Raw genomic sequence first — 25812 nt, forward strand, 5'->3', positions numbered from 1 at the left:
ATTATATTATTATTGTTATTGTTGTTGTTGTTGTTATTATTGCTCTAAAGCAACAGACACATCAATGTCAGGAGAATCTCTAATTTTATCATCTGAAATAATCCCAAATGTGGGGTGGGTGAGACTGCATGTTGGCCATCTTACACTCGACAAACTGCACAGAACCAACTGAAACTAGAGGAGAAATCATATCTGATGGTGGAAAAGGAGTTGCTTTCACATGTTCTTGCTGGGGTGCAAGTTAGCAGCACTCTAGAGGCAAATAGACTTGGTGGTCTTTTGCCTTTTTTGTAGCATTTGTGAACATTATGGGAGCATGGTACGGAGAAGCCCTCAGCATCAAGGCCTCGTGTTGCATTATGATCCAGTCGATTCTGCAGATGCTCAGGTTTCAGATGGCTTATATCTGGCAGGTGCAGAGGCAAGTTCCATCAAGGACCACTTAAGAGACAAGTGAGTGGGTGAAGTAGAGAGCATAAGAAGTAAAGAGGCTCAAGGTGGAACAGGGTGATAGGATAAAGAACCGCCTGGTTAACCATATTTAGGCTTGCTCATAAAGGAGAGCCTGTAGTCTCACCTCTCTATTTCCATGGGACTGCAAAGCTTAAGGGCTAACCATGCCTACACAACCCTACAATGTGCTCTTTCCCCAGACATAGGAGGCACTAACAGTGCATATTTTTCCTCAAGAATTTTACTGGCACTTACATATTTCTTAAAAGTACTCACAGAAGTCATGACAGTAGGAAAGGAAAACACCACATTACAACCCCAAATCAAAATGCCAAGAAAGTTAGTCAAAACTGAGTTATCGAAATATTTTACTATATAAAAGATTAACACTCAGAATGTTCATATAATGCTGTGGCTGTGGCAGATAAAAGGAAATAGAGTATTTAGGTAAGAAACGTGATGGTATGGCACATGGGGAGAGAGTAGAACTATGGGCAAAATGCTTATATAAGTGCTCTAGAAGGTTCTGAATGATGTACTGTGCAGGCATGGATCATCCAATTTGTGTGAGTCACAGAGATCATGAAGAAGCAAAGTGTGTCCATGTCAATCAATGGAGGAGCCTGTTTGCTTCATCTGCTGCATTCTAACTGTGGTGCTACCTCACCAATTTTCAAGGAGCACTAGCCCTAATGGCATGGATATATAATTATTGAATGAATGGTAATTGCGCATTTTGCAACTTGCAATTCCTCATATCTGCCAGGCCCCACAGCCAAGCCTGTAGCCTTGTTGTTCATTCGTTCAGTCGTCTCCGACTCTTCGTGACCTCATGGACCAGCCCACGCCAGAGCTCCCTGTCGGCCGTTACCACCCCCAGCTCCCTCAAGGTCAGTCCAGTCACTTCAAGGATGCCATCCATCCATCTTGCCCTTGGTCGGCCCCTCTTCCTTTTGCCTTCCACTTTCCCCAGCATAATTGTCTTCTCTAGGCTTTCCTGTCTCCTCATGATGTGGCCAAAGTACTTCAACTTTGTCTCTAGTATCTTTCCCTCCAGTGAGCAGTCGGGCTTTATTTCCTGGAGGATGGACTGGTTGGATCTTCTCGCAGTCCAAGGCACTCTCAGAACTTTCCTCCAACACCACAGCTCAAAAGCATCGATCTTCCTTCGCTCAGCCTTCCCTAAGGTCCAGCTCTCACATCCGTAGGTTACTACAGGGAATACCATGGCTTTGACTAGGCGGATCTTTGTTGCCAGTGTGATGTCTCTACTCTTCACTATTTTATCGAGACTGGACATTGCTCTCCTCCCAAGAAGTAAGCGTCTTCTGATTTCCTGGCCACAGTCTGCATCTGCAGTAATCTTTGCACCTAGAAATACAAAGTCTGTCACGGCCTCCACGGTTTCTCCCTCTATTTTCCAGTTGTCAATCATTCTTGTTGCCATAATCTTGGTTTTTTTGACGTTTAGCTGCAACCCGGCTTTTGCGCTTTCTTCTTTCACCTTGATTAGAAGGCTCCTTAGCTCCTCCTCGCTTTCGGCCATCAGAGTGGTGTCATCTGCATATCTGAGGTTGTTAATGTTTCTTCCAGCAATTTTCACCCCAGCTTTGCATTCATCCAGCCCCGCACATCGCATGATGTGTTCTGCATACAAGTTAAAAAGGTTGGGTGAGAGTATGCAGCCTTGCCGTACGCCTTTCCCAATCTTGAACCAGTCTGTTGTTCCGTGGTCAGTTCTGACTGTTGCTACTTGGTCCTTGTACAGATTCCTCAGGAGAGAGACAAGGTGGCTTGGGATGCCCATCCCACTAAGAACTTGCCACAATTTATTATGATCCACACAGTCAAAGGCTTTAGAATAGTCAATGAAGCAGAAGTAGATGTTTTTCTGAAACTCCCTGCCTTTCTCCATTATCCAGCGGATATTGGCAATCTGGTCTCTCGTTCCTCTGCCTTTTCTAAACCCAGCTTGAACATCTGGCAACTCTCGCTCCATGTATTGCTGGAGTCTTCCTTGCAGGATCTTGAACATTACCTTACTGGCATGAGAAATAAGGGCCACTGTACGGAAGTTTGAGCAGTCTTTCGCATTTCCCTTTTTTGGTATCAGGATATAAGTTGATTTTTTCCAGTCTGATGGCCATTCTTGTGTTTTCCATATTTGCTGGCATATGGCATGCATCACCTTGACAGCATCATCTTTTAAGATTTTAAACAGTTCAGCTGGGATCCCGTCGTCTCCTGCTGCCTTGTTGTTAGCAATGTTTCTTAAGGCCCATTCAACCTCACTCCTCAGGATGTCTGGTTCTAATTCATTCACCACACCGTCATAACTATCCTCAATATTATTATCCTTCCTATACAGATCTTCTGTGTAGTCTCGCCACCTTCTCTTGATCTCTTCAGCTTCTGTTAGGTCCCTGCCATCTTTGTTTCTTATCATACCAATTTTTGCCTGAAATTTACCTCCAATGTTTCTAATTTTCTGGAAGAGGTCTCTTGTCCTTCCTATTCTGTTGTTTTCTTCCACTTCCATGCATTGCTTATTTAAAAATAGTTCCTTATCTCTTCTGGCTAACCTCTGGAATTGCGCATTTAACTGGGCATATCTCCCCTTATCCCTGTTTCCTTTTGCTTTCCTCCTTTCTTGGGCTACTTCCAGTGTCTCAGCAGACAACCATTTTGCCTTCTTGGTTTTCTTTTTCTTTGGGACGTACTTTGTTGCCGCCTCCTGAACAATGTCTCGGACTTCTCTCCATAGTTCTTCTGGGACTCTGTTTACTAAATCTAGTCCTTCAAATCTGTTCTTCACTTCCACTGTATATTCGCTAGGAATGTTAGTGAGATCATATCTAACTGGTCTGTGTATTTGCCCTGATCTCTTTAGTTTTATTCTAAATTGAGCAATAAGAAGTTCGTGATCTGAGCTACAGTCAGCCCCAGGTCTTGTTTTCACCGACTGGATGGATGTCCGCCACCTTTGGCTGCAAAGGATGTAGTCAATCTGATTTCGGTGTTGACCATCTGGTGAGGTCCATGTATAAAGCCGTCTTTTAGGTTGTTGGAAGAGAGTGTTTGTTATACACAGCGAGTTTTCCTGGCAAAATTCTATCAGCCTGCGTCCCGCTTCATTTTGTTCTCCCAGACCATGCTTGCCTGTGATCCCAGTTGTCACTTGACTTCCCACCTTGGCATTCCAGTCTCCTGTAATGAAAATAATGTCTTTTTTTGGTGTATTATCCAGTAGGTCCTGCAGATCCTCATAGAACTGATCTACTTCTGCTTCTTCAGCAGCTGTGGTTGGGGCGTATAAGTGGAGTGAAACCTTGAAAAATAAGCACAAGGATCTATATGATAACCAAACTCAAAGATCTTTTGCTGCAAGCTTGACAGGGACATGCATAAATATTCATACCTTGTCTTCAGGTTTTGTGTTTGTAAACTGAAGGGAATCAATGCCCAACTGCCATTCACCTACCCATAGGCCCCCAAGGAGCAAAGAAAGAGACTGAAGAAATTTCTCACACAGAAATTATCCTCTGTCTTTGACCACTTAGAGAAGACCTCATTTCTGCACCTATTACTAGAAATTTGGATAAATGCATTTGAGCCTATAATACCTAGGAATGCAAAAAGCATTAAAGAACCCAGAGAAGTGAGGAATATGGAAAGCATTTGTGATTCAGCAACTGTTGAACTGGGTCAATTAGTGGGGCACCAGGAAAGCAGCATTCTCCTCCTTGATAGTTTTCAAAACATGCCAGGTCAGGTCAGGGAAGCTAAATATTTGTATATCTGTTTTGACATTCTTTGACTTGTCAAATGTTCTGAAGTCCACATTTATTCCATCTATTTTCCACAAGTCGACAAACTTTTCACAAGTACGGATATCCAGGCAGTGGAGTTAAATACTTCTCTCACAAATGTGCTTCCCCATTTGAAGTCATATGTGTTTTTGAATTTTATACAATGTATTAAACCTAGAAAATCTTTATATAAAAAATCTCAGCCTGTGTATATTTGTGCTCGCAAATCTCGAAAAGTAGTTGGTCAATTGACTCGACATTTTGACACAACATTGCATTCCAATACATGCGTGTTCCAATACTAAAATGAAATTTGACACAACGATGCATTCGTAAACATGCGTGTTTGAGTACTAACAACTTCTGTTTCCAATATGCCTTGCATTCGCTTTCACTATCATTAAACCGCAGGGGAAATCTTTGCAAGTGGGCAATTTGAATTTGAACGATTGCTTATCGCTGGGGCACTTATACGTCACATGCTCCAGAGTCGGTAAACCATCAGATCTTCATGTTTTTGCAGAAAACAGAAAACCAAACATGTAATCAATCCACTAGCTTTACAATAAAAAAGATTTGTGCTAAAAAAAAACCTCTTATTCTTTCTTTTCCTTTCCTTCCACATAGACACAGCAATGCAAGTCTGGGTATTGAAATGAATGGTGTGTTTTATCAGTGAATCTATGTTTGCAACAGTACTTTCATTTACTATCTCATTCATTTCATATCAGACTAAGCCACAGCGAAGCATGGTCAGGTTTAGCTAGTCTAATAATAAGTTGAATTGCTGAGGTATTATACATTCATACACCTTGCTCAATAAGGGGACTATAACAACCAGCCCACAGTACACATTTTCTGGGGTTGGGTTAGGTTTCTTTAGGACCTGTTTAATTATTTTCTCTTGGACCCAACTGAATATTCCCTTCCTAGTAGATGCAATAATCTGCTCTTCCCTCTGCCATACTCCAGTAAGGGCAAGGATCAATTGTTCGGGGCAAGCGTGGGGCAATGTAGCCCTCCAAATGTTGTTCTCAGGATGCCTCACCATTAGTTATGATGGCTATTAGTTAAGATGACCCATCATAACTTTCTTGCCCAGAAGACAATAGTTTACTCACTAATTAGAAAAATTCTCTTAGGGCACATCTTCACTGACACTTTACTGCAAAGGCGACCAAATCAGCTCTATGGCAGTTTCACAATGTACTGTGCTGATTTAGTTTAATACAGTCTTGAATTATGTTAACAGAAGTCACAGGATACACCAAAGTTCCCCCAAATCTCTGGAGTAAACTGCAACTTTGGGCATGGGTAATCAGTTGTGCTGCTTCCTATTCAGGAAGTGGCCACAGCAGGTTACACCACCATCCCTCTTTCCTCATGATTAGGTAGTCCAAGAACAGGGAATAGCACCTACATTACCCTCTCGTTTGGAAATCAGATTAAGTGTTTTGTAAAATATTTATATACTTTGTGTATTTTGAATTACCTTCTGACCCAATGCTCCCTCCTCCATATAAGAAATGTCAGTTTCCCCCAAATGGGTCAATCCACTGACAACTAGAGTACATCACCTCTGCTTCACTGCTTCTTAGTTCATAGAAAAATAACAGGAAACTTGTGTCCCAATGTTACATTGACTAGAGAAAAATCAATAGAGTCGTTGAGATCATTTTTTCTAGATTTTTTTTCTAGGGAGAAAGAAAATCCATGGGAAGTCACAGCAACTCTGATCTGAATCAACAGTTAGCCCTAAGTAGCACAAACCTACTGAATCCTGGGTACTTACATAAGCACTGACTTACCAAGGTATTGATAATGCAATGGAAGCAATAATAAAATGAATGCCATTATTCACAACTGTGCAGATGACAGCAGTATAATACAGTCTAGTTGGAATGTGACAAATATTCATTAATATTTACATCCTCAGTGGGGGGAAAACAAGGTGTCAACACTCAAGACACTGTACTGAAGAAGAAAAAGATATTCACATTTTGGACTTTGTTGTGGAAAACATGCTTGCACTAAATAAATATGGTCTTCCCATGGAGAAAACATTTTTGATGCAGAAAATATTTATTTTGTGCAAAACACATTGATTCAGGAACAACAGTACTGTGGTTTTTTGCACAATGTATATAGAGGGAAACAACATGTTTCTCCCACCCTGGACCTTCCAAAGATATATAAACCCAATTTTCCTAGTTGCCAACATATCTCACAACCGTTGAGGATGCTTGCCAGAGATGCAGGCGAAACGTCAGGAGAGAATGCTTCTAGAACATGGCCATACAACCTGAAAAACCCACAACAACCCAGACATATGGTTGTTCTGCACAGGAACAATTTTTATACCTAGCCTAACAAGGTTTTTCCCCCCACTTTCAAAACCAGAGAGTCAGCATGTCTATACTCTGCATGTCTTTAGGCTTTAAATGCTAAATACAAGTTTTTAACATCATTAGTCCCTGCAGCGTTACAAAAGAGAAAAGATCCTATGAGGAATGAGTCAAAGTTAAATCACTTCACAGGCACACCAGCGTTTTTAAGATGCCCCATTTTAGTGGAGATTTGAGAGACTTGGTAGGGGAGACTGAGAAACAGCACAAATATATCCTGCATTCATGCCTTTAAACATTAATTGCTTTAGAACTAATCATCCTATTTTTGTCCAACAAAGAAGCTTCTTTATGAGAGCACAAGATTATTAGATGTGAAGGCATGTGCAAACTGAATCTGAAAACTCTGTGGTAAATCTCGACTTGCATCTCATTGTTCTGCAACATATCTCATGTACGAATATGTGGATACATCATCGAGATTCTATTTGTTTTCCTTAATTTCAAACGGCATTGCTTTCTTTTAGGAAGTGTGGAAAGTCAATAGGATCTGAAAAGGTAATCTCAGTCCCACCAATTTTCCAGTTACATTTGGTGGAAACAAGGGATATGTATCTGGATTTAGAAGTTCCCTACTAGTGACACTAGGGTGGCTCCCTTCTTGATGTCCTTTCACTGGAAAGTTGTGTGTGAGTCTCAGGAGTGACTTGAGAAACTGCAAGTTGCTTCTGGTATGAGAGAATTGGCTGTCTGCAAGGACATTGCCTGGGAGATGCCCAGATGCTTTACCATCCTGCGGGAGACTTCTCTCATGTCTCTGCATGAGAAGCTGGAGCTGACAGACGGGAGGTCACCTGCTTCCTGAATTCGGACTGCCAACCTTTTAATCAGCACTCCTGCTGGCACAAGGGTTTAACTCATTGCACCAGGAAAGTGAAAACTTTTCTAACAAGTTTTTAGTAATTGACTGCATTTGGCTTTAAATAGTGTGGTGCCTTGTTGAGTTTTTCCTCTTATTTTTTAAATAGTTTTAATTAAAAAATGTTTAATTGCATTTTAAAAATAACTTGAGCCCATGTAAGTGTGTGGTATTGTGTTGGCTTAATGTTTTCCAAATCACGTTGAGTCCTAGCATTGGACAAGTACAAAAAACAAATTGGGGGGGGGGGGGGGGGGAGAGATAGTGATTGAAACAGTAGTTGAAGTATTTAGTAGGCTTGGTTGATCCAATAGTTCAAAACTCGTTTCAGATGAAGGGGGCACTGGTGGTTCAACTCGGAATTGAATTCCGTTTTTTTCCGAAAAAAATCAGAACTTCCGAAAGTATCGAATTGCTTTGTTAATGGTGGAGAGAGACCTTCTGGAGCCTTGGAAACTGATTTCACAAGCTAGGGAAGGAGAGGCTTGAATGTATGGGATTTGTAGTGTCTTTTCTGGCAACGTACAGCAAACTAAGAATCAAACAGAGCACAGAGAGACCTTTTGGGGCCTTGGAAGCAGATTTCACAACTTGGGGCAGGAGAGGCTTGAATTATGGGATTTTGTCGCAACACACAGCAAACTAAGAAAAGAACAAATAGCCCTGAGACCTTTGGGCCTTGGAAGCTGATTTCACAACTTTGTGAAGGAGAGGCTTGAATGTATGGAATTTGTAGTGTCTTATGTGGCAATGCTCAGCAAACCAAGGAACAAACAGAGCACAGAGAGACCTTTTGGCCTTAGAAGCTGACCTGCTCTTCTTCCAACTTCCCTTCAACACAACCTCCCTTTGCTTTCGCTTTCTCTTTCCCTTTCCCTTCTCTCTTCTCTTCCCCGGCTCTGAATGAGCTTCTCAGCCATTTACTCCCCTTTATATAGAGCAATGGCTGCCGAAACACCTCCCCTCCCCAAAACTTCTCCCCTGATTGGCTGGGAGGCAAGTGGCCTCCCAGCATGCAAGCTGCTTGCCTCCCAGCAGGCTAGAGGGCTGAAAATACACTGAATCATTTAGGTTATGACACTTCCTGAGTCATAACAAAAATGGCGAAAATAGCTTCGGAAAGGCAAAGAGACTTCCGTTTTTTAAAAATACTTTGAAATCGCTTCAAAAAGGTAATTTTAAGGAATTCATAACGAGTTACAGGTTATCTGACATGGACTTATCCATGCCTAGTATCCAGGTACTACTATAAGAATTCAAATCAGAATTTAGAAGTGATAAAAATTCAAGAAAATCTCCCTGTGCTGTATCACTCTCAAACATTCCAGCATACACTGAGAAATGGAATTTGCTGCCTAGAACTTCAATACTGAACATATTTACTCAAAGGCAAGTCTAATATATTTGAAAGGCACTTGCTTCTTCAGGAAATGTGCTTCGGATCACAGCCTATAACCTTGTCTCTCTGATTAGGTGCTTATCTTTCAATAAAATCCTGCTGATTTTTCAACTAGGCTGTTCAAGTGCTTAAAGGTAAGGATGTGTTTTGCTAGATTATGTCTCATATCTGTGGGTCTTGTTGAATAATAAGATTTCATGTGCCATGGATTTTAAGATTAGAAATTGAAAAGAACAGTACTTAAGATGGATAACATGGACAAATCAACTCGCCACATTCCACAGAAATATGCAAGAAAGAAAAAAGAAACAGGGGGGGGGGGGAGATGAAAACATTATTCCTATAATGAAGAATAACACAGTTATTACAGGGGCTGGATGGCCACCTGGTGGCGGTGATTTGAATGTGATTTTCCCGCTTCTTGACAGAGGGTTGGACTAGATGGCCCACCAGGTCTCTTCCAACTCTATGATGCTATACAGATAGCTCAGAATTTGCAGCACACGAATCAACACAATAAGAAAACTGAATCATCTGTTGCCTATATCGAAATACTTCTTCAACTTATGGAATATCTTGCCAGTTTTAGTTTCTGTATGGTACAGTGATTCTCCTGTGATGTAGAGATATGAACATATTACTATGGTTCCATAGGTTAAAGTATAAGGCATGATTCCCCTGCCTTTACTCTGAGTGATAAGTTTATGCACAAATTCCTCCCCAGGAAATGGACAGGAAAATTGAGATGACTCAGGGAGATGAGGTAGTATTTTGGGAGAGTAAGCCAAAGGGGAAATTGATATTTTTGAAACAATTAATTCAATTAATAATTAATTTTGATGAAAGTATGTGGGGGCCATCTCTGTAAAGAGAGAAAATATGTTCAATAGTCATGGGCAGGAGAGTAATAATGTGGGGATTTGTAAAGAGACACCATGATGTGGTGGGTTGACTGGAAAGACATGTGTCGGCAGCTGATTTGCTGAGCATGCCAGGAAATGGAGTTCTGGCTGCTGTCTCTGGCTTGCTGCTGGGAGAAACGGTTTTAACTGCCACTTTCACCTGAGAGAGTGCTGACTGAAAACAGCCAGGAAGGAAATGGCTGCCAACTCTCAGAAGCCTGATTATTTATAAAACAAATGAGGCTTTGTCGAAGGCTTTCATGGCCGGAATCACTGGGTTGTTGTAGGTTTTTTCGGACTATATGGCCATGTTCTAGAGGCATTCTCTTCTGACGTTTTACCTGCATCTATGGCAAGCATCATCAGAGGTAGTGAGCTACCTCTGAGGATGCTTGCCATAGATGCAGGTGAAACATCAGGAGAGAATGCCTCTAAAACATGGCCATATAGCCCGAAAAAACCTACAACAACCCAAATGAGGCTTATTTAAAGACTGTTTTAAAAGGACTATTTATTCCCTCTTCTCTGTAAGAATTCAGAGAGACTGCTGTATATATCGTTGCTCTGTTTGACCTTTTGAACTGAAGTAAAGATACTGTTCCTTGTTACACAAGCCCGAATATCACTTTATTATACTGTAGGGTATATCTTGGTTCAGAAACTGTGATAAAGCTTCTGTTTATTTACATTTACAACCCCCAACAACTAAAACCTGTGGAATTGCAACATAAGAAAATACCAGTTTGGTTAGAAAAATTAATCTAGTTTGCACAGTCCTATACTCTCCTTTTAACCAGTCAGCTGCAGCCAGCCGAATGCTGCTGGAATTTTAGAAACAGAACATGAAAACAGATAACCACTTTCTGTTGTTTGTCTCCAGTAATATTTGATATTCAGAAGTGTGCAACCCTGGAGATGCAAGATCAATTTTTGTATACATTTTTATGAGTAACAGTGTTCTGTAGATCTATCCTCAGCCCCTACCCCACCCCTGAATATGAAAAGGTCTCAGCTAATACCATACTTTGTGGTAATGCTTTTACCTGGCAATGATTCTTGGTGTAAAGAAAACAAGTTGCAACACTTGTTTTGTGAGGCCACTATGACTTTTCCCCTCTTGTATCTGCAAACATGGAAGATTCTGAGCTGGGATGAAACTAACAAGCTTCCAGGAGTCAACACAAGGTAATTGAGCATGAATTCCCATTAGTTAGAAATTGGATTTAATTCTTGGAAGGAGAAATGATGTAAGGGGCATGGAGTCCTCTTGCTTTGCACTCATTTTGTGGGCTTAGGCAATCCTAAGGTATTTTTAGCTTCGTTTTCTTTCTCCAGAAGACATGCTCCTCTGAAACAGCAAACTTTCTACAATTTTCTACAGAAAAGCCCCCATAACTACATTGTACTTACTGGACACAAGTCCCTGACTTCTCCGTTTATTCCTGCAACTTATTTGCAACACTGGATAGCCATGGGCCTCTGGGAAGCTTATGGGTTCACGTCAGTAACATTCCCTAGTTTGGTTTCCTACCACTACCTGCTTTTGTACCTTCAGGCTCCATTTAGCTAGCATGGCTGGTAGAAAGGTCTTTCATGGGATGAGATGAAGTAGAGAAAGATGAGAGCTGGGAGTGTGTGCATTCAAAATATAGTGTATGGAGTGTGGCTTAACATGACAGATGGGGTTTGTAGCAATCCCATTTAAAGCAGTGTCAACTGTCCAGGACAGAAGTTGTGTCTTGATTTTTCATTCCTAGGTGCACATATCAGTGATCATGATGTAACTTAAGTAATCATTCTGATAAATGTGTCTTTGTGTAACTCTCATTTTTTTACTTTTTTTACTTGGGAAAAGCCTTTGAGGATAATGACTAGGGAATCTACTCTAGTATTTGTACCAGTAACACCTTTGGCTGTCTAAATGCACCAAAGCCTTTCATCGAATCATACAGTTGGAAGAAACCTTGTGGGCCATCCACTCCAACCCCCTGCCACGAAACATTCAAAGCATCCCCAACAGATGGCCATCCAGCCTCCATTTAAAAACCTCCAAAGAAGGAGCCTCCACCACACTCCGGGACAGACAGATCAATTGTTGAACAGCTCTCACCATTAGGAAGTTCTTCCTAATGTTCAGGTGGAATCTCCTTTCTTGTAATTTGAAGCCATTGTTTTGTGTCCTGGTCTCCAGGACAGCAGAAAACAGGCTTGCTCCCTCTTCCCTATGACTTCCCCTCACATATTTATACATGGCCATCAAGTCTCCTCTCAGCCTTCTCTTCTGCAGGCTAAACATACCCAGCTCTTTAAGTCACACTTCACAGGGCTTGTTCTCCAGACCCTTGATCATTTTAGTCACTCTCCTCTGGACACATTCCTGCTTTGCTCTTGACAAGTGTCCCTCCCTGACCAAATATAGACCCACACACCAGGGAGACTTGAGAAGCCACTCATGAAGCTTAGAACCCTATGCCCCTAATGTGACATCAATCTACTGCTTTCTGTAATTATAAAAGGTACCAGAAAATCCAAGCAAGGTATTCCCATGTGTATCCCTTGTCGCCTACAGTGAGCCACTAAATCCAACAAGCTGAAAATTGATAAACCTAATAGGTACAGGATATATCATTCAGCCAATCAGACCTGGATACAATTAGCAACCAATAATGCAGATTAAAAACACACATAAGAGGTAAGTTTATTGGTCAGGTGGGACAGTACCCTCACAAATCAGGACAGAAAAAACTTGATCTGAATTAAATATGAAATGTGATTAATACAAAATATTATCTGAACAGCAAAAGTACTGATACAGTAGAGTCTTACTTATTCAACATAACGGGTTACCAGAATGTTGGATAAGTGGAAATGTTGTATAATAAGGAGAGATTAAGGAAAAGCCTATTAAATGTCAAATTACATTATGATTTCACTAATTAAGCACCAAAACATCATGTTTTACAACAAATCGACAGAAAAAGCAGTTCCATACACGATAACGTTATGTAGTAATTACTATATTAATGAATTTATCACTAAAACATCACAACGTACTGAAACAGCTGTGGATCCAGGCGGGAGGCAGACTGTGTTGAATAATACAGAGCGTTGGATAAGTAAAGGTTGGATAAGCGAGACTCTACTGTAGTAAGAAAAGGTTCACATGAGAAATCAGAACTTACAATATTGATTCATAAATAATTTTACTCTGACATACTTGAAAAGCTGAAGGCTGACTGTTACCTTTGTGACCTACAGTCCAGTGACCCCTGTCTAATGCATCTCAACAGTCTACTGTTAAACATGTGCATGTATGTTTTATTTTACAGACAATTGATTGCAAAAAAAGGGAAAGAAAAGAAAATGAGGAAATATTTTTTAAAAGATTGAAAGGTAGGAGATTTTCTTCTCGGATTTGTAGTTTTCTCCCTTAATAGAGATTGTTAACAGCAGAATCCCAAATCCCTAAATAAAGCAGCTTTCATTTTATCCAAAAGGAACAAACACACACAAGATTTAATCTATCTTCAATGAATGAGCATTACAATGAATCCAAATTGACTAATTCTGATTATTTCCATTTGCTTCTCTTTGGTATTTTTCTTTGTCATTCAAAGTGCTTTGTCTTGAATCTGGCACAGAGAGGGGCTGCGTCCCCCCCAAAAAATGGCTTAGGCATTTTTCAAGCTCTCAGCAAGGGACCAGTTGCCCCTAGGTCAGAACTAAATCAGAATTTTAAAATAAGATAAATATTTTCCAAAAAGGAATAGAAGGAAAAGGTGTTTTTTAAAAATGTGACTCTCTAGTAATTATATTTATTTGCATGAGATGTTTTTCTCCAAATCAAGTACACTCAAATATAAATATTTATTTAACTGGTTTGAATTTCAAATCATCGCAAGATTCTTTCACCTGAGCCTACTAGAGAATGCAAGTTCTCGCCTCTCCTCTCCCCTACTCTCCTCTCATCTCTGCTGAGTTAACTACATGCAAACTACTGGTGCATTTTGTACTCAGTTTGCAACAACTGATTAAAATAAAGTAAACTGAGGACAAAAAGAGAAAGCGGGAGTAGAAAAAGTAACTGGGTTTTTTAAAATCAGCTCAAAATTGGGTGAATTTAACCGAGACTGTCCTTGTCATATCAGGAGCTGTTGGATATGCATGTAATACAGGATCTTGGAGTGCAACTGTACGTTAATTTAATTGAGAGTAAGGTCTAATGATACAGCACGCTTATTTTCAACTAAGGCTGGATCTACACTGCCATATAAAATCCAGATTATATGTTTTGAATTGGATGACATAATTGACTCATTGGAGAGTGCTACATGTAGAGAGTGAAGTAATTTTCAGATTTCAGAAGTACAGTGTTCCCTCACCTATCGCAGGGGTTCAGTTCTAGGAACCCCCCATGATAAGTGAAAAACCGCAATGTAGGGATGCTACACTGTATATGTACAGTATAGCTCCACCCACTCATCTCTCTCCTCTCCCTCTCCCTCTCTTCCTCTCCTCTTTTTCCCACCCCTTCCTCCCTTGCTCCCCCCTCCCCTTGCTGGAGCCACCCTTCTCTCTCCCTGCTTCCCCACTCTTATATACAGTGTTCCTTTGCTACTTGTATTTTAAATTAATTTTTTTTGAAAAGCCGCAAAAGTGTGAGTTTGTGGTTAGCAAACCGCAAAGCAACAAGGGAACACTGTACTATATAATAGAGAAAAAGAAGGGAAAGGATGGATTTACACTGTCCTCTGTCCCAGGATCTAATCCCAGAATATATGCTTTGAACTGGATCATATAAATCTACATTGCCTGATAACCTGGGTTAAGATAATCAGAGATCAGATTATGGGATATAGGGCAGTGTAGATCCATCCTAAGTGCAATTGGTGGCCCCTCTACACTGATATATTATCCAGATTATTAAAGCACATAATCTACATTATCTGCTTTGAATTGCATTATATCAGTCTACATTGCTGTACCTTCTACACTGCCATATAAAATCCAGATTATCTGCCTTGAACTGAATTATATGGCAATGTAGACTCATATAATTTAGTTCAAAGAAGATAATGAAGATTATCTGCTTTCACAATCTGGATTTTATATGGCAGTGTAGAAGGTCCCTAAAATACATACAAAATCTGGATTTGTTGGGAAAGTCTCATCTCGCAGGCTGACATTCTCTTGCCAACTGCCCAAGTATGTGTTTTGTGCAATAGGCTCCTACTTCCATACGGAGGCTTTCCTTAATTAAAAAAAAACCTAGACAATCACAAACAATCTTGCTCATCCTCTGGGCCTCATCACACTAGAGAGAAAAATCCACTTAAAATCCAGTTTCTGCCTCCTACAGAATTCTGGGATTTGAAGTTTAGGAAGGAGCCTCTAACAGCCTTACTAAACTACAAACCCCAAAATTCTGCAGGAGGCAGAAACCAGATGTTAAGTGGATTTTTTTCTCTAGTATGGTCTTTAATTTAAAACAAAATAACCCAAAATAAAAAAATAACACTGTACAGTCCTCTTAATATATTGAATGGCATGTTATTTATTGATAATATAACAATCCAGAAACTACATTATGGCTGTATCTCTGCTTAAGTGATTCAATTTGTGCCAAATAAAATTAAAAAGGAAGTGAAAAGCTTTCAAGGCAAGAAAATGTTACTGACAGGTTGTGGATGCATTACCTTTTTGTCGCTCAGTCCAGACACCTGGTCCACATATTCTTCCTGGATCATGAAGGCAGCCAAATTGGCAGTATAACTGGCTAGGAAGATGACAGCAAAGAAAGCCCACACAGATACCATGATCTTGCTCGTTGTTCCCTTAGGATTCTGCACAGGCACAGAGTTGTTGAACACCAGACCCCACAGCAACCAGATTGCTTTACCAATGGTGAAAGAAGGACCACCTGGCTCTGAAATGACCAAAATGTAGCCACAAATAGTGAGAATATTGGCACAATTAATCAAAGCAATAAGTAACATACATATATGCATGTCTTTCTCTTTCATCAGATGGCAAACCATAGATTGGTGATTGCAATCACTCCATGCACAGTTTCCTTTTCGGTCTCTTTTGTTGTGCACTTATATGTGTTGTACAGCACAATGTGTGTACATGCTCAAAAGTTAAATATCTAGTTAGTGTAATGACACACTCAGGTAGGTTTTTTTAATTTGGGCAGCCATATAAAATTCAGATTATCTGCTTTGAACTGGATTATATGGCATTGGAGACTCATAAAATCTAATTCAAAACAGACAATATGGATTATCTGTTTGATAATCTGGATTATATGGCAGTGTAGATCCAACCTCAGATTGGCTGGATCTACACTGGATCTACACTGCCATATAATCCAGTATGTGATCCAAGGTTATCTGCTTTGAACTGGATTATGTTGTTGTTGTTGTTGTTGTTGTTTTATTTACTGTTATCTTCTTGATTTGACTGATAGTTATTATATGTAACACTAATATGGGGCCCTTTAACACTGCACAATTATGGAAATACGTATCATACCTGCCAATATCTTGTTTTATTTTAAAACGTATACTAGTTGAGGGATAGTATGGATTTAATAGTTCCACAAGGTTACAGTGATCTGAACAATTATGTTCATCTCTGAGGAAAAGCGCAAGATATGGAAAGCCTTTTCAAAGTTGCTCTTTCCCCTTCTGTACTCACAGAGAACTAACATGAACCTAGTCCACAGGGTCTATTAGTTATGCTTATTAATGCAGTCTTATGTGCCACAATTCCAGCTGACTTTCAATACAAATGGAATGAATGTATCTGATGGCAAATCTGGCTCCTGCATATGCAATGCAGATGAGATAAGTTATTATGAGAAACATCCATTTTGCATTTCTTGACTTTTTTTGAATACTTAACAGCGAAGCATTTCATCAACATTTATTTTTGAATGCAAATTAATTTAAGTCTGTATTGATGCTTGCAATTTGCATTTTAAAAATTAGAAGGCACAAGTAAGGAATTTTTAAAGGAAAGAAAAAATAGATAAATAAACTTATAGGCTGCAAATTTATTCCACTGCATAGTTGCGCAGCAGCCTTGTTAAAAATTATGAATTACTTCAAACATGTGTGATGAGTGTTTTTAAAAAGCAGAATTCCCTGGGGTCACCAATGTTTTTAAATGTACAAAGTAAAGGTGCATCCTCAGGATCACAACTGTAATTCTTAAATATGTTCTTGATTAAGGGGTCTTCCAGACAAACCCCTTAATCAAGAACATATTTAAGATCTGATCCCAGGCTTTCTGTTTATCCCAGGGCACGTCCAGACAGGGCACAAAATGTGCACCCTTCCAGATACTCATGGGAGGCATCCAGATGACACCCCACGAAATCACGAATGTTTTCGGCACAAAGTAGGAAAATCTTGCTTTGTGCTGAGATTATTTGTCAGTGGGTTTGTTCCATGCCTTCTTTAAAGACAAACCCACTATGGCCCCTGTCTGGACCTCCTCCGCAGAAGTCAGGAACTTCTGAGAGGGCAGTCCAGACAGCCGTCTCACATTTTTCTGGGCTTAATCAGCCCGGAAAATGCAAGAGGACTCTAACCCTCTCCTCAATTCCACTCTCCCCCCAAAAAACCTTTTAAAAATAAAAGAACTTACCTGGCTGCCATTAAAGTGCTGCTGTCCCTCTCCTGGTAGTTAGGAATGATGTGCCAGGAGAGTGGGGAGAGGAGAAAAATTGCTCCTGGCCCCCCTTCTCCTGGTGCATCATTCCTAAGTGCCAGGAGAGGATTGGAAGCACTTCAACGGCGGCTGGGTAAGTTCTTTTATTTTTAAAAGGGGTTGGGGGGTTAGGGGGGGTTAGGGTTGTTTCCATGTTCTCCCGGTAGATACTGGGAGGACATAAAGACAACACCCTTGGAAAGCGTGGGCTTTTGGGGCAGTGTGCGGACTACAATCTACCCCAACCCAGGTTTTAAACCTGGGTTGGTGCGGATTTTACCGCTGTCTGAAACTGCCACCAGATTATCTGGCAATGCGGACTCATATAATCCATATAAAGCAGAAAATTTAGGATCAGATCCTGGGTATAGGGCCTGTCTAGAAGGGTCTTATGACAAGCCTTGGCAGAGGAGACCAAATTCTACTCAGTACATTTTGGGGGAAGAAACATGAGAATCTGCAATGGAGTAGTGATCCCAAGATGGCTTGCTCTATTTCTAATCAATGCCAGCTTCACATCAGTGTGTTGCAGGCCTGTAGTGAGGGGGTGGTTTTAGGGGTTCAACCCCCCCCCCGAAATGTTTCAGATTTTTTTTAAAAAAACCTGGTTTACTCATGAATTTTAACTGGTTAACCCAATCCCCATGCTAAGTCTATGAAATGCAAAAAATTAAGAGTCCCCCCAGAACTGTAAGCACTATCTCAAGCAAATATTGACAATTTATTCACACTGTCATTACTTGCAGCAATAGCCGATGTAGTGAAGCAACCAAGTTGGGGGTGTGTGTGTTGAATGCTCTCATTAAGGAGGCCAGACTTGGTGGAGGTGGTTGACAGGGGCGGAGCTGCAGGCTATTGAAGGCTGCTCTGCCCCCTGTTGCTTCAGCGTGAGCTAGGAGGCAGGTTTCAACCCCCCCGCCGGCCGAAATTTTCAACCCTCCCCGAAATGTTCAACACCCCCCCCCCCCCCCCGAAATTGTCAACCCTCCCCGAATTTTTTTTCTGGCTATGGCCCTGGTGTGTTGATACCTGTTGTATTCCTTTCTTAATGTAATTTTTTCTATTTTATATTTAAATAAATACATTAAAACTCATTTTATGCATAAAACTATCAATTTTCAACTAGTTTTCAAAATAAATATGTCTAAACATTTTATACATATAATGTAATTTATCTAAAATATACAGTTTACATGTATGTTTTGAGTATTCTGATACTAAAAGGAGTGTGAGATCTAAAGGATAACTATCCTAACACATACATTACTCCACTAGTTGCAGGTCAGTTTAGTTCATGAATCAATCCACAAGGAACTCATTACTGCACCATCCTCATAACAAGCAGAATAAAACCACCTTTTGCTCAACCCTACTTTATAAAATCTCAAATAGCTCATTTTTAAAGACAGATTAAATCAACATCAAATATCATAATGCAAATAATTTTGAGGAGATTGTAGCTATCCTTTCCTAGGCTGAAAGAGAGTGGAAAATTGACTATATTCCTCTGAATATCTATCCATCCACACTACACTGGCCTTGTGCAATAATTCCCATAACATCCTGTTTCACTACCATTTCGTATGAGGGACCCAGTTTTAACAAACAAATACATTCAAACTATCTGTAGGATCTAATTTTACCACAGACATTTAAACTATTTCCCACTCACATCTGTTCCGCTAGCTGTGTTCCAAATATCTGTTTCAGTGTGTGCGTGCAAGAAACCTCTACATCAGCGGTTCTCAACCTGGGGGTCGCGACCCCCAGGGGGGTCGCTGGGTCATTTTTGGGGGGTCGCGAAGGCACCTCGGTTAGCCCCGCCCCCTCCAAAATGGCTGCCGGCCCCTGTGCCAGCCAAACATGCAGGCACTCGAGGTCGGCTCCTCCTCCTCTTCCCACAAGGCTGCATGGAGTCAAGAAGAGGAGCTTAGAGGCAAAGGCGCGCAAGGGAGAAGGTACACTATTTTTGGAGACCTTCTTGGGCCCTCCCCTCCCCTCCCCGTGAGCTTAGAAGGGGTGGGGATCGAGTGGAAGGCTCCCCATATGGGCTGGCTCTTGCTGCCCAAGTTTGACCCAGGACCATCATGGGGGGAGGTCAATTTCTCTGGTGTGGGTGAACTACAACTCACCAAAACAAAGGTCAGTTCCCCCATGAAGAAGAGGAGGAAGAAGAGGAGAAACCGCAGGGGCCGCTGCGGCTGTTTCTCCTCTTCTTGCTCCTCCTCCTCCAGCTGGCCATCAAGGAGAAAGAGAAGGAAAAAGAGGAGAAGGGGCTCTGCTGCTGTTTCTTCTCCTCCAACTGGCCATGGAAGAGGAAGAAGCGGAGAAACTGCAGCAGTGTCCCTTCTCCTCGATGTGTATTTTATGCAGCTGTATGGAAGGGGACCCAAATAACCCAGGCCTCTTCCACACAGCTGAATGAAATCCCACATTATCTGCTTTGAACTGGATTATCTATGTCCACACAGCCAGATAATCCACTTCAATGTGTATTTTATGCAGCTGTATGGAAGGGGACCCAAATAACCCAGGCCCCTTCCACACAGCTGAATGAAATCCCACATTATCTGCTTTGAACTGGATTATCTATGTCCACACAGCCAGATAATCCACTTCAATGTGTATTTTATGCAGCTGTATGGAAGGGGACCCAAATAACCCAGGCCCCTTCCACACAGATGAATGAAATCCCACATTATCTGCTTTGAACTGGATTATCTATGTCCACACAGCCAGATAATCCACTTCAATGTGTATTTTATGCAGCTGTATGGAAGGGGACCCAAATAACCCAGGCCCCTTCCACACAGCTGAATGAAATCCCACATTATCTGCTTTGAACTGGATTATCTATGTCCACACAGCCAGATAATCCACTTCAATGTGTATTTTATGCAGCTGTATGGAAGGGGACCCAAATAACCCAGGCCTCTTCCACACAGCTGAATGAAATCCCACATTATCTGCTTTGAACTGGATTATCTATGTCCACACAGCCAGATAATCCACTTCAATGTGTATTTTATGCAGCTGTATGGAAGGGGACCCAAATAACCCAGGCCCCTTCCACACAGCTGAATGAAATCCCACATTATCTGCTTTGAACTGGATTATCTATGTCCACACAGCCAGATAATCCACTTCAATGTGTATTTTATGCAGCTGTATGGAAGGGGACCCAAATAACCCAGGCCTCTTCCACACAGCTGAATGAAATCCCACATTATCTGCTTTGAACTGGATTATCTATGTCCACACAGCCAGATAATCCACTTCAGTGTGTATTTTATGCAGCTGTATGGAAGGGGACCCAAATAACCCAGGCCCCTTCCACACAGCTGAATGAAATCCCACATTATCTGCTTTGAACTGGATTATCTATGTCCACACAGCCAGATAATCCACTTCAATGTGTATTTTATGCAGCTGTATGGAAGGGGACCCAAATAACCCAGGCCCCTTCCACACAGCTGAATGAAATCCCGCATTATCTGCTTTGAACTGGATTATCTGTGTCCACGCAGCCAGATAATCCACTTCAGTGTGTATTTTATGCAGCTGTATGGAAGGGGCCTCAGAGAACCCAGGCCCCTTCCACACAGCTCAAGTTTGGTCCAATTTAATTGTGGTTGAATTTCAGAATGCTCTTTGATGGCTGGGGAACTATACATCCCAACAACTCCCAAATGCCAAGGTCTATTTTCCCCAGACTCCACCAGTCTTCAGATTTGAGCATACTGAGTATTTGTGCTGTCCACCAGTCTTCAGATTTGAGCATACTATGTATTTGTGCCAAGTTCTGTCCAGATCGAAATTGGGTTCACAGTGCTGTCTGGATGTAGGTGAACTACCTCTCCCATAATTCACTATCCGTTCCCCCCAACCCCCTCCAGTATTTTCTGTTGGTCATTAGGGTTCTGTATGCCAAGTTTGGTCCAAGCCTGTATTTCGGGGGGGGGGGGGGGGAGGGGGGGAGGGGTGTCTCAGTGGTCTCTGGAAGTCAGAGCTGCATCAGTTGAAGGTACTTCAGATCCCATCATCCGATGCCCACACTCCCCCAAACATATTGTTTTTGTGATTAATCACTATGCTTTAATTATGTTCAATTTGTAACAATGAAAATACATCCTTCATATCAGACATTTACATTACATTTCATAACAGTAGCAAAATTACTGTTGTGAAGTAGCAACGAAAATGTGGTTGGGGGTCACCACAACATGAGGAACTTTATTTAGGGGTCACGGCATTAGAAAGGTTGAGAACCACTGCTCTACATGAATACCTACATTAATATTTACAGCTCTGCATACATCTTTTTAGATATGTGCATTGGTCCATGTGTGCTGTCCACAGCTCATGGACAACTCCCTTCGGCATGACTACACATAAGGCTCAGACTAAATTTCCATTACAAATCTCTTTTCTTCAGGCCTCAGAAACTTGGTGATATAAATCTGCTCACGGCAAATTTGGCAAATGGGTAAAAAGGATCACAGAAATATCTCAGTTCAAGCATTTTAACATTATCGGCCTGTAGGTAAACCAGAAGGCTTTAGGTAGGGGGCCATTTCACAGCTTAATGAAGCTTAGGATAGAGTACCAGTAACTTACCAGCATCCAAGCTGATATATTTTCTATCTCTGCCTCTGGGCCTTTGCTCATAAATTATTTCTTCAGTGACAGAACTCTGCTTTCCTTCTGACCCATTCTCTAACTTTCACTCAGTCCCACAGCCTGGGAAAACTCATGCTGAAATCTTAAGTTCTTTCTGCACTGGCATGACATTTTTAAATTAACAAAGAACATATCTCAAATCTATGGGGGCTAAAGAGGAGAGATGCCCATCTTTTCACATTTTATATTCAAATCTTCTCCTTTAGGTAATTATATGATTTTTTTCTCTAGTGTGGTGAAGTCGTTAGTTTTAACTTCTTAAATGCCTGCCCTCCACCTGAGATGCACTGCAACCTAGATGTGAATTAATTGTGTGTGGGGAGAGGTTGTTAATTTTAGGAAATTTAACTGTATCTATGAAAAAAAATAGTTCACTCATGTAGTTAGTATAATAAGAGATAGATTAATGCAACGTTCTATTGATGACAACATAGGAAGACTGGTCTATGGACCTGGGTTGCTTTGGGAGTGGGAAGCTGCCTTCACCTTGCACTTATTTTGATATACTACCAATCTAATAACTTATACAAATAACTTGTAAGCCATTCTGAGTCCCCTTTGGGGTAAGAAAGGCAGTATATAAATGTATAATATAAATATTTATATAAATAAATAAATATTGATAGCATTGTAGTACCATCCTCATCCTCATCCTTTCCAAGAAATCTAAGACATGACGAACAAAACAAAACAAAGTACTTCCACAGATGACAACATTTGCAAAAGCAGTGGGACTGTGGTGCAGCTGGCTGGGAGTCAGCTCTATTAAGATCACTACTGACCAAAAGGGCATGAGTTCGAAGTCAGACCAGGTCAGAGTGAGCTTTAATTTGTATAGCTTGCTGTCGACCTTTGCAGCCTGAAAGACACTTGTATCTGTCAAGCAGGAAATTTAGGTACCGTTTATGCAGGGAGGCTAATTTATGAGGCCATAAAAATCTCCAGCAAGCATGCAAAAAATGAGGAAGTACTTCATCAGTGTCACAAATGGACAGTGAAGCGACAGCTCCCCTGGTGGCCAGAATACCCTCATGAAAAAAGGCTGGAATGTTTAATAGCCTCTGTGTGTCTGCCTATATATGTTGTGTGTCTATGGCATTGAATGTTTGTCATGTATATGTACATTGTAATCCACCCTGAGTCCCCCGCGGGGTGAGAAGGGCGGAATATAAATACTGTAAATAAATAAATTAAATAAATGCCAAGTCAAAGTTGGACACTTCTCTAAATGAAGTAATACTTCAATTTGACAGAAGCTCATTTAATTTGGAGACATTCCAAGCATGCATGCATAGGAAAGACCACGAGTTCCAAGTAAACTAAAAATGAAACCTTCTGTACAGTCTGAATAAAACAACTGCTTTATCAGAGATGGGTTCTCTGCTATTCATAGGCCTCTTTATTCATTTCTTTCTCTACACAGAGAAAATATAACATCTGTAAATGTTTGACATATCTGCATAAGGGCAATAAAACATTCCTCTAAGATAGAACAGACAAGAAACACTAGAATGACTGTGCTGTGAAAGGTCTAGTTCCTTACCTCTGCCATCCGCTAGACATCGGTTATATCCCACAGGGCTGAAGTATTCAAAGACAAAGACAGCCACCGCAGAGATTATAAGCAGCATTACAAACATCATCACCCATACGTCAGCACTGAATGGTTCTGGACAGGAGAGGGCAGATAGTTAGTTCACAGACATTTTTCCAACCTACCCCCAAATGCAAGGCTCCCTAAGCTATACAGACATCTCACTGCACTTATGGAAATCTAGTCTGACTAAATGTGTGTAGACCCAGAGGGCAATTTTGCACAAATGTAATCTGAATAATATACAAAGAAAAGTTGGGCTGTGTCAGACAAATTAAATAATTGTGCTTGGGGTTATCCTGTTTTTCTAACATTTCTCTTATGCTATTTTATGTGATGCAGCAAAACTAGAGCTTTTCTTATGGGATTTATGTGTGCTGATTAATTTAGAAAATAACTACAAGCGTTCTTGTCTATATTTTATGAGATATTTTCCTTGACATTATGACTAATGAAGAAGAAGAAGCCGTTATGTTCTTTACCTAAGAAGGCAGAAGGTGAGACAGTTCCATTGCTTCGCGACACCATTACGCTGATGCCTGTCTCAATGAATGGCACAGAAAAGTCAACAACTTCCGATCGCTCTGCATTTATGGTGAGGGATCCCACTGCCATGTAGGCACGTTTGGCAACCACCTAAGGTACAGAGAAAGAAAATTTATGTATGTATATCCAGTCAATTACTCCATTTACCATCTTCATCTTCTCTCCTACACTTTCCATACTGATAGTATAAGCAACTAGAAATACTAGGGAGAATTTCCAACAAATTAAGGTAATATCATTATACTATCCAGTACAGCATGGGTTAACATATGGTAACATATAGGTCAGCCATACATTTATATATACATCCATATATAAGGCAAAGGAGCATAGAACATTACATTTCCTATTCTTTTTTTCTTCTCCATCCATTCTGTTTTCAAGTAAAGCATAATGCAACCTCACATATCTGCTTGATAGAATTCAAATATGAGTAGTTCCTGTTATGAAGATTTTGAATGTACAGCTCAGTTGATTTTTCACTCAAAGGCAAGAATCAACCAACCACAGAAACACAAAAACCATCATTTCAATTAAGTGACGAATCTATAATATAAGAACACACACTGATGGCTTACCTCGCCTATCATTCCGTTCCATGTCCCATTGACCTTCTTGCCATGTTTACCATTTGTTACCAAGTAAAGATCATAAGTGAACTTCACAAACTTCGAGATTTTCTTAAGAATATCGATACAAAACCCTTTGCAACATTTTTTAATGTAGGCAGTTTCCTCGTCTGTTGTCTTGTTCCTTTAAACAATCAGAACAATAGAAATATTAAATTAAAAATATTGTATAATGATTTTATAATGCTGTATTTATAAAAGAGGTGGGTCTTCCAAGGCAAGACATTCCATATGATTTTTTTTTTTTTGTCTTCAAATAATTTCCACCTTCTAAAGTTAAATTTTGTCTGGCTTTTTCAGCAGAAATTAAAAGAAAAACAGAAGAACACAGTCACGTGTTGCTGTGGCCCAGTCTGTGTATATGTGTTTTGTGTGAGAATATGTGTGTATATATGTATGTATATGTTTGTGTATATGTGTATATATGTGTGTTTGCATATGTGTGTGTGTGTGTGTGGTTTTGTGCATGCATTGTAATACATTTTTTGTTTTTTGGCTTTTAAAGTCTCTTCCACTGTGTCATTCATTGTTTTTATGAGTGATGGTCACTCATTGGTCTGATAGGTGTATTGTGTCCAAATTTGGTGTCAATTCGTTCAGTGGTTTTTGAGATATGTTAATCCCACAAATGAACATTACATTTTTATTTATATAAGATTAAACCATTAATTTTTCAATACGCATTTTCTTTTAAAAAATTAGAACTGATTTAGAACCATTTAGTCCTCAGCTTCTTTTCATAAATCTCTCTTTTTTTCCTTTCCTACTGTCTTTATCTCACTGAAAAACCCAGTTGATGCTGCTAATGTTAAACATCTAA

General features: G+C 40.5%; 1 protein-coding gene across 1 annotated transcript in view; it reads right to left on the reverse strand.

Annotated features, from left to right (window-relative positions):
* GRIN2B (glutamate ionotropic receptor NMDA type subunit 2B) overlaps positions 1-25812 on the reverse strand; it is a 329107-nt gene that overhangs the window by 18742 nt on the left and 284553 nt on the right. The window contains exons 6-9 of the mRNA XM_060777190.2: positions 24942-25116; positions 24300-24453; positions 23767-23892; positions 15524-15753 (exon numbers count right to left, since the gene is read on the reverse strand). Of these exons, the coding sequence (XP_060633173.2) occupies positions 15524-15753; positions 23767-23892; positions 24300-24453; positions 24942-25116 (685 nt within the window). The remainder of the gene's footprint in view (positions 1-15523; positions 15754-23766; positions 23893-24299; positions 24454-24941; positions 25117-25812) is intronic.

This window comes from Anolis sagrei, chromosome 5 (genome assembly GCF_037176765.1).
Source record: "Anolis sagrei isolate rAnoSag1 chromosome 5, rAnoSag1.mat, whole genome shotgun sequence".
NCBI lineage: Eukaryota > Metazoa > Chordata > Lepidosauria > Squamata > Dactyloidae > Anolis > Anolis sagrei.